The 10,319-nt window shown below is 37.7% G+C and overlaps 1 protein-coding gene across 1 annotated transcript; it reads right to left on the bottom strand.

Moving 5' to 3' along the window:
- Positions 1–2,589: 2,589 nt before the first annotated feature.
- LOC132117878 (complement C1q tumor necrosis factor-related protein 7) lies at positions 2,590–7,698 on the bottom strand. Its single transcript, XM_059527211.1, has 2 exons — positions 5,973–7,698; positions 2,590–3,546 (listed from the first exon to the last, which is right to left on the bottom strand). The coding sequence occupies exons 1-2, from the start codon at positions 6,202–6,204 to the stop codon at positions 2,918–2,920; spliced, it is 861 nt and encodes a 286-aa protein (XP_059383194.1). The 5' UTR covers positions 6,205–7,698; the 3' UTR covers positions 2,590–2,917.
- Between the last annotated feature and the right edge of the window lie 2,621 nt (positions 7,699–10,319).

Below are 10,319 nucleotides of genomic sequence, written 5' to 3' on the forward strand. Positions count from 1 at the left end.
AACGTTTACAATACTACTTTACTACTTTATTTAATGTAAAAACAAAAACGTATGTTTTATATATATATATATATATATATATATATATATATATATATGTGTGTGTGTGTGTGTGTGTGTGTGTGTGTGTGTGTGTGTGTGTGTGTGTGTGTGTGTGTGTGTGTGTGTGTATTTATATATATAATTTTATTATTCGAGGAGTGTGTTCTCAGACCTGTTAGAACTATTATTTAGACGTCTGAGTCTGAGTTACGTCATCTAAAACACAGTGTATTATTTCTGAAACATCCCACTAGACATTTTTCTTCAGACCAGTTCCAGTAATAAACCTTACACCCTGTTTTGATTTCAAGTATTTATTGGATGATAGATTAGAAGATCACTAAAACCCTTGGAAACTAGGATTTCTGCTGCAATATGTGAACAGTCCTTTGGTTTAGCACAGATCTGACCTCATTCACTGTATTTTGGAAACATCTTCCTGTTTGCTCCAGAAAACAAATGTGTTCTGCAATAAAGATGTTGAGTAGTTTTCAGTTTTTCCTCTTTTCACAGGAAAAGGCAACCAATGCGCTGATTTCCCCATAACTGTAGTTAGTTGATCTTATTCAGATGGCTGTAATCAGAATTTAAAAAGGGCGTTTTCGGGACTCTGAGCTTTGGTTTCCACATCATTTGTCTGGCTGTAATAACTTTTCTCATACTTATCCATTTGGTGACATATGGATTGGATTTACGCACTAACATGCACTTACGAGTGCACAAGTGCAGAATTACAGGGACATATTGGTCCAATAATCCTATTTAAAGTTATTAAACTTTTGAAATTAACAAACATATGTCTGATTTTTCTTCTTCTTCTAAACAGATTTTTTTTTTAAATGCCCAAAATATTCAAAACAAATATGGCATTACTCTCTAACACTCATATAGCCACAGAGCTTTTGTTCAGGTCAAGGTCTCCGAGCAGTCCAGATGGTTGAGCTGTTTCCTCTGACAAACTCTCTTATGGCAAATTAAACTGAATTCAAGAAGTGACTCATCAAAACAATAAAACCAAGGGAGTTTCTGTTCAAATCTTTGGGTTCATTTGACACATGAATACACACAGCAAATAATTATGTAGCATAAGCTTTCATGGCAAACATTGTCATTATGTATTCATTATGTAATTTTTGTATAATACAGTATGATATTTCACATAAACATTAATTCATTGTTTCTTTTGCATCTTTAATAAGTAAATATTTAAATAAATAAAAAATTGTTACACTTATAGAAAAATCACATACATTTCACATGTGCAATCACATGAAATATGTTTACCCCATGTGAAACACATGATCATATGGGTTTCACATATTTAAACCATAAAAATATCCCCAAATCATGTTTTATTTAATGTTATTTTAGCATGTGATTGCACATATGATTTGTATGTGTTTTGTTGTAGTTTTTGTTGTTGTTGTTTTTTCTGTAAGGGTAACTACTTTGTATTAACATTAAAGGGTTAGTTCAGCCCAAAATGAAAATGAAGCCAAATTACTCACCCTGAAGTCATTCTAGGTGTATATGACTTTCTTTTTTCAAACAAATCCAGTAAGAATTATCCTAAAAGTTGTCTTTGATTTTTCAAGCTGTTTGATGCAGCTCAGCGAGTGTTGCACTGCATCGGTCCATGAAAAGTTTAATAGAAAGCGCGTCCATTTAAAAAAAAGTGTGATTATTACGTTTTGATTATGGATATTTTTCTTACAAAAACACATCGTTTCCCTACATTTGGCCTTTGTTCAGGAGCCATGTGAGACACTTTTTTTAAGGGATGCGCTTTCTATTAAACTTCTCATGGACCGATGCAGTGCAACACCCGCTGAGTTGCATCAAACAGCTTGAAAGATTAAAGACATTTGTTAAGATAACTCTGACTGGATTCATATGAAAGAAGAAAGTCATATACATCTAGGATGTCTTCAGGGTGAGTAAGTTATGGGCAAATTTTAATTTTTGGGTGAATTAAGCCTTTAAATATTCACTAAATATACAACATCCACACTTAAAATATGTTTACATATATTTTTAAGTGGGATCTCTGAGTCAGAATATGTTCTGTGCCATATATTGGTATTTTCAAAATATGGAAGTGGAAAAAGATACTTCCAAATAAATGTGAAAAAAGTGAATATTTGCAACCTCAAACTGATAAAACCCCAATCATAGCGATTTGATGAAGTGAAGTGACATTGACATTCAGCCAAGTATGGTGACCCATACTCAGAATTTGTGCTCTGCATTTAACCCATCCGAAATGCACACACACAGAGCAGTGAACACACACACACACTGTGAACACACTGTGAACACACACCCAGAGCAGTGGGCAACCATTTATGCTGCGGCGCCCGGGGAGCAGTTGGGGGTTCGATGCCTTGCTCAAGGGCACCTAAGTCGTGGTATTGAAGGTGGAGAGAGAACTGTACATGCACTCCCCCCACCCACAATTCCTGCCGGCCCGGGACTCGAACTCACAACCTTTCGATTGGGAGTCCGACTCTCTAACCATTAGGCCACGACTTCCCCTTCCCCTGAATGTATATAAAACAAAAACAATCTCATTTTTATTTTTATGATAGGTAACAACATCATTTTCATTTTCCGTATTTTCATCAATAATATAAATGGTGACTTTCAGCAAGTTAGAGGCCATTCACACTGGACACATTCTTCCATTAAAAAATATCAGAAAAAAAATGAATGCAGGATATATATATATACTATATATATATATATATATATTTTTTTTTTTACTATAAAACCTCTTTTTTTAAATGGAATCAGTGTTTACAAATGTAACATTCATGGCATGAATGCTGAAAATCAGCAGGGCCTGATCCAAGATTAAATGATGTTACCACAGCTGCTATTTGTAGTCTTCTGCCAATGTATCCATATAGTTTGTATCTGCATAAAGCAAAAACCCAGAGAACAGACTGTCAGCCCAGCCGGGGTCAGCAAACAGGCCGTTCTGGTCCTTGTAGAAGATCTCCAGCCACACCTCATCCTCTGGGTTGAGAAACATCACTGTTGAGCCAGATGCGACGTCATGGTTCCCTGTGTTGGCATCAAAAGTCTTTATCCGGTACTGTCCGTTCTGAACTAAACCAATAGCCAGGTGCTTGTTGGCCAGAGTGATGTCATAGGAAAAGTAGTATATTCCTGGGTAAGCACATATGAATTTCCCCGTCTCTGGGTTGTAGTGGCCACCCTCATTAAAAAGGACTTTGTTGAATTTGATAGGTGCTTGCTCAGTGGGGTAGCTACTGGTGATGCCTACAGAAAAAGCAGATTTGGGAACCAAACTTCCACATCTGCAGATGCCTGGTTCTCCCGGAGGGCCTCGTTGGCCCTTGACCCCCTTAAGTCCGAGATGCCCAGGAAGACCAGGAGGCCCTAAGTCTCCAGGATCACCTTCAGGTCCACGCTTCCCAATAAAACCTCTCTCTCCACGTTCCCCTAGCGTTCCTGTCGGCCCGACTTTACCTCTGAGTCCTGAAACAAACACAAGATGATATTGATGTTAAGCCAAAATCATAAGTGCACTGGCCCAGTCTGAAATGATTTAAATCAAATGATTTATCATTATTAATAAAAACCATCATACTCAGAATGCAGGATGTGGTTGGAAATGCTAAAATACTATGATGTATATCTTTCTGGAACTCAGATCTCTCCCAGGACTACAAATCTGTCATTCACATCATAAAAATATTCCTTCAGTTCTTAATACCCGTTCTTAATAAGATGTTAATCTATGTGTGATTTATCACAATTTGATAACCTGTCATTACGAATCACAAAATGTACTGAAGTAAATATCCAAATAATATTCTTCTCACATGTCAAACCCTGGTCCTGTAGAGTCACTTTCCTGCAGAGTGTAGCTCTATAACACCTGCCTGGAAGTTTCTAGTAATGCTAAAGACCTTCATTATCTGTTTCAGGTGTGTTTAATTAGGATTGGAGCTAAATTCACCTGGAACTGAATGTGACACCCATGTTCTACTGCAAGGTTTCTCAACTCTGGCCCTTGATATACACTTTCCTTGAAAATTTGGATTTGTCCCACCACCTACTTGGAAATAACATCTAGAACGCTGCTTGAAGTTGAACATCCCACTTGGGAAGTCAGGGCAGATCGATCAACCCAACGTTAGTAAGATGCATCATTTGACATCACTGCATCCAACGGGCAAGTGTGGTGATTTCAACTCGAATGTTCCCAATTCCAAACTTGATTAAAGATTAAAGCTAAACGCTGCAGTAAAAGTGAATCTCAAGGGCCTGTTCTACTGGGATATTTTTAGGCCATGTCCACACGTACATGGGTATTTTAAAAGTTTTTACTTCTTCCATTTAAAAAAAAGAAAATCTCTATCCACATCAAAACGCAAACACAGGCCAATAAGTACTGTCAAGGTCATGCCAAACCGACAGGTGGCGATATAATCTTAACCATAAATCCTTGTTGGCCAATCAGATGCCTGAAAAAATTTATAGTAGGCGGAGATAACAGCTTTGGCTCCGACGTCACAAGTCAAAAACGCCAGATTCGCTGTCTACACAACAACACTGCAAGTGGGTTTTTTGAAAATCCTCACCCTGGCAGACGTTTTCAAAAGTGTTCGGTTTTAAGTGACCTGGTGCTTCATTTTCGTGTGAATGAATGGACAAACCGTGTAGAAAAAGCTGCGGTTTAAAAAATAACTGTGTTCGGGTGGACAGGGCCTTAGAACAGGGGTGTCCAGTCTTGCTCCGGGAGGTCTACTCTCATCCAGTGTTTTGCTCCAATCCTAATTAAACACACCTGAACTAACTAATCAAGATCATCAGAATGACTAAAAACTTCCAGCCCGTTGTGTTGGAGCAGGTTAGATCTAAAGCAGTAGTCTGACTATGTCAGACTTTGTACTTCCGCTCAATTTCAGTTCTATCTCCCAGTTTTTCTCCGGCTCCAAAACAGCTGGCCAATCAACGAACAGAGGGCGGGCTGAGAGCCGTGACATAGACACTAAGCGCCGAATTTAGGATTGTAGTTTAGGTTAGGGAAATTGAAAATGGACACAGAGACACGGGATGCTATTCGCTCTGTTGTGGAGAATATTCCCGGCATTTGCCAACTGAAGTCCGAACAAGAAGAGTGTTTGTTTCACATTTTGAATGGAGGTGAAGTTGTGGCCCTACTCCCGAGTCCCGACAGGTTTTGGGAAAAGTTACATTTATCAACTGTTACCGATCATTAGTGAGAAACTGGGGAGGCCAAAGTCTGGCAAGGCGATAATTGTGATTGTGGCTGCCATGTTTACACTGGTATTTCGCTCGATTATTTTGTTCACTGGCCTGTAAAGCCGAAGGTGTACTTCGGCGACTGTCCGCACACTCTCCTCGTGACACACTTTTCATCATCAAAAGGGTTCTGGAACTCAGAACCTTGAACTCAGCTATCTTGAAGTACATCTCTGTTCTCTAATAACACCATGAGGAAGCAAAGAACAAGGTATAAGGAGGCTTCCTGATGAGCCCTGAGCCAGGATACACAGATGTATCCGATAAAGAAGTCTTTTCCAACGAAAAACCGGATGCACATATAAATTCTCCTTTTACTTAACCTGTCATAATAATTTTCATTTACATTTTACCTTTGAAACACAGGACCAATGATTAGGAGCCACAATCACAGAAATCACCATGGTTGTTTTCAAGATGTCATATCGAAAATCATGCAGTGTGTCATGCTGGGCTTAAGGGGGGTGGAGCTAAAATGCAAGGAAAGGTAGCAAGGATGCACAAATAAGAAATGGGAAGCACCTTTTGACATTTTCAGTTACCTTTAGCTGCAAACATTTTATGATAGTTCACATCATCAGGGACTAGCTTTGCCTTAGAAACCATTCAGTTGCTTAGGAAATTTCCTATACCTGGTTCTCCTTTTTCTCCTTTCTCCCCCTTGCGTCCATCCCTGCCATCTCTTCCTGGAATTCCGACATGGCCATCCTCTCCACGAGGTCCAGGGGGTCCGGTCTTTCCCGGGGCCCCTGGCACACCTGGAATGCTGCAAATAAACTGAGGTAGGGCTCCTTTGGTCCTGGCCTCCAGCAGCTGACCAATAATGCACTGAGAAAGACAGACCACACCCACAATCGTCCACATCCTCAAACCTAAGCACAAAAATGATAGAGCAAGGATTAAACAGAAACCAGATTGTTCATCCAATTTTTGGCTGAATTCCTTAGGGTCATGACACACTAAGCTGATGCTCTAAGTGCCCAGTTTTTGTGGTGCATGCCACACTATTGGCTAATAGTCAGACTCCATCAGTGGCTCTGAAAGGCACTTCAGCTTAGTGAACCAGTGCATGAGAAGAAAAACCAAAGTGGCAAAGGAAAGAAAACAACAGAAGGCTCTTGTAAATTTACATCTTCATAATTTCTGAGCATTCCAATACACCAACATTTTCATGGCTATCTGGAATTAAGTAAGTCCAGCTAATCAGTATTATTCATATTCAAAATGTTAATGAAGTGCTGCTTTGTTTACCGTTTGTATATCCACAGTCTTAGTCAAATGATAAATACAAATGATCGCCACCTGCTGGTTTGGAGAGCTGTTTCCGCTTGTGAAGGCACAGAACATACATTTGTTCAAGCACAAATTTTGGCCTAGACACAGGTGATGCTAGATGAAATTCAGCTTTCATCAGTTTTCAGTTTGGTGTGTCACAGGCTTTAAACAAGACTACTGGCAATCATGCCAGTGTATTTGTACAAATAATAAGAAGTGTCTCTATTTCAGAATGACAAACTGTTTCGCATTAAGAGGAAGTGTCTTTGAACTTCATAACAGATCATTTTACTCTTTAGACTGTTTGCTGACAACACATACACACTGATATTATTTGTAATTTGTGCTTTAAATTACACACAAAAAAAGCAAATTCAATATAAATATAAACCTTACAAATGTATATACATTAAGTGCATGCGTTTATTATTTGCTTGTTATTGGATCATATCATGGAAAATATGTTATACAATTGAAACACTATTTGTTTCTCTTTACTAAAAAAGATTTCAGGTCAACAGGGGAACTTACCAGAGGCAAGTTTACAGAAAAGAAAACACAATACTGAGACTCTTAAAAATGAAGAACTTGTCCAGTCTTGAAACAGATAAAAACAGTGGTAAAATAACACATGCATTGTACCGCACTTAAAACAAGACTGCACAGCTTGTCAACTAATGGAAAATAAATACATGAGCAGTTTATTATGATTACATATCTGAGTTTATCCCTGCCAAGTATTCCAAAAAGATCACATATTGTGTCCTTAAGAATTCAGATGTGCATGCGATTACCTAAAATGTGTGTGTTCAAACGTCCACCAATATGCTGCAAAAATATGAACCCTTGCAGCACTTTGTGAGTTTTGACATCAGCTCAGATGCATGGTATGCGGCAGAAGTAATCTTATAGGCCTTTCTGAATGATGATATGGTAATGAGTCTGAGGCTTTGATCCAGCTCATTCCAGAGCTACAACATCACTGAACTACTTCAGAAAGCAACATGAGTGTAAGACTCTGAAGATACTGAATCTAGTTCCATATTATTGTCATATGTTATTGCGTTAAATACATTTTGTCTTGTTTTTAGTAAAATAAGCACCCTTAAAATAAGATAAATGTATGTATTGCATTAAATTAAATTGCAAAAAATAATAATAATAATAATAATAATAATAACAAATTCTAGTAAGACTTGTTTTCAAAGAATATATCAATAAGTTTTTCTTTCTTTGCCCACTGGGATATATTATGCATAGTTTATAATTCATAATTGTTTGCATAATGCATAATAAATGACAGGTGTATGCTTAACACACACATAATGTTGTAAGGCTTTAGGTAATATATGGGCAGATTTTAAACAAAAAAAATGCAAATGACATCTGGAAATACACAGAAGAAGAAACAAGCACATGTTGTCATATGATTTGCCAACAGAGAGTTGGGCTACATCCATTCTGGTGTGCTCATCTTTGGCTTTCTTTTGCATCTAAATATTGACACCACCTGATTTTTAGCACCAAATAAAGCATTCTGAAACCATACAAGCGATACAGAACACTGAAACTGTAGCTCATTGGTTGTGTAAGCTGTACTGCTCAGATACAGAGATCAGGTTTAAGTGAATCTCTATCAACAAAAAGTGTCAAAAATCATCTCGCCATTCAGAAATCTGTCCTTCATAGCTGTCCCAGCTAACAGAGTTTTGTTAAAAGAATGTTCTCCAAATATTCAGTGTTAGTTTTGGAAACATAAACAATTTCAAGTTTTCTTGATGTTAGAGGAAAGTTTTTAAAAAGTATGATGTTCCTCAAACGTTCTTTTAACTTAATTTTGATTTAAAATTCAGCATTCTAGGAACGTTGATTTGTATAATTCCAAAAACATAAAAATATCCAGTTTGCTTAATGTTAGTAGAATGTTATTTAAAGGTTAGTATGATGTTCCTGAAACATTCTTTCAATCATTCAAACACCTGATGTGAACAAGCACTGGAAGAAAGAGAAATAAGAACACAAAGGACGGCTGTCTTCAGCCACAGCCTTAGATAAACTGAAGATAAAAGACACAAAAATTTTCAAGATCTGATTGTAACAGTATAAAAACTTCATTATCACGGGAAGAAGGAGGCTGGAAACTGACGGACAAAATAAAACTTTAATAATAAAATAAACACAACATCACGACTCGTTGACAACTTCCGTGCACAAACACAAAATAAAGCCCAGGCCTGGTCCTCTCTCGTCCTTCACTGTCGTCGGTCCTCTTTTGTATCCTTCCAGTCTTCTCTGTGGGACTCGAGACAGGTGAGTGGAGCAGGTGTTGCTCATTTCCCAATTACTCCACCCGCCTTGCTCCATTCCCACAGCTCTCGGCCCCGCCCCACTCGTCACACTGTTTAAACAACTCTATAAACAGCATTACCAGCTTTAATTATTTCTGACCAAATTGACTTTATTTCAGTCAGACATCTACAGAAGTTCTTAATGAGATTTAGCAGAGGTCATCGTAATAGAGATTAGTGTTTGCCTTAGTTGTGCTCTTGACCCTTGACTTTTGTTGAGTTGCTGCTTTTGCAGCAATTGCAGGTATTTTCAGAAAATGTTTCTGCGTTGTAGATACAGCTCAACGTGTCTGTTTTAATAACATTAAAAGTGCATTAAAGTGGTTTAAATAACTAAAATTAATAAATAAACAAAAATAAAAATAAATAACTGGTAACACTATTGTTGCACTTTAGATGCTGAATGTTGATGTCTGTGAGTGCATAAATACTGTCATCGTTAACTTTTTGTTTAAAACATCTTTTGTGTGATTAATACTTACAGACATCAACATTTGACAAATGAAACACAACAATGTTGATATCATGCCAGCATACAAAACACATTCATGGCTCCCAGCATTCATTGCTGCTTTTTTTGTCACAATTGTTGTGTTTTGTATGATGAGTGCTGATGTCTAAGTGTGATGTAATAAACTTTTAAATAATTTTGGACAATCTTACGCTTGGGGGCTCGGGCCATCCCCGACAGCCAAAGGAGATGGATCGGTTTGTGAAAGGGACGAGAAAAGCCATAGATGAAGTCGAACAGACCCATGCAGTTGCTGGTCATTCAAAAGCTAAATGTAGAAAATATGACGAGGCAAATCTTGCTCTCTGTTTCACTCACCGTGTTTATACCAGATGCTACAGTTGTTTCATTGTGTTGCAACAGCTCTACGCTAGATGTGACAAGGCAACCGTTGCAAATAATTGTAACTTTGTGTCAGTACGTCATAAATAGAACAAGGTATCAGTTTAATGTTGGGGTTTAGTCGTGTCGCATCATGACACATCCAGTGTAGACAGCGTCACTGATATATAATGATAAATTATAATACATTATTTTTATTGTTATTATATCTAAAGGGAATTGGCGCCAGATCTTTTTTATAGGTTTAAAGTGGTGCAAGACCAAAAAAGTTTGAGAACCACTGCTCTAATGTTAAGAAAACTAGACATTTTTTATGTTCCCAGAACAAACACTGAATATTTGGAGAACGTTCTTGTAACAAAATTCTGTTAGCTGGGGTACTGTCTGATGAGCCAAGTACAGCTATGAGAGCAGTTTGGAACGTAACACAATTATACGCTCTTAAATCCAGTTGTGATGGTGATTGCAATAAAACATCTGTGACATTCAGCAGAAGTGTGAAA

Source organism: Carassius carassius, chromosome 37 (assembly GCF_963082965.1).
Source record: "Carassius carassius chromosome 37, fCarCar2.1, whole genome shotgun sequence".
Taxonomy (NCBI): domain Eukaryota; kingdom Metazoa; phylum Chordata; class Actinopteri; order Cypriniformes; family Cyprinidae; genus Carassius; species Carassius carassius.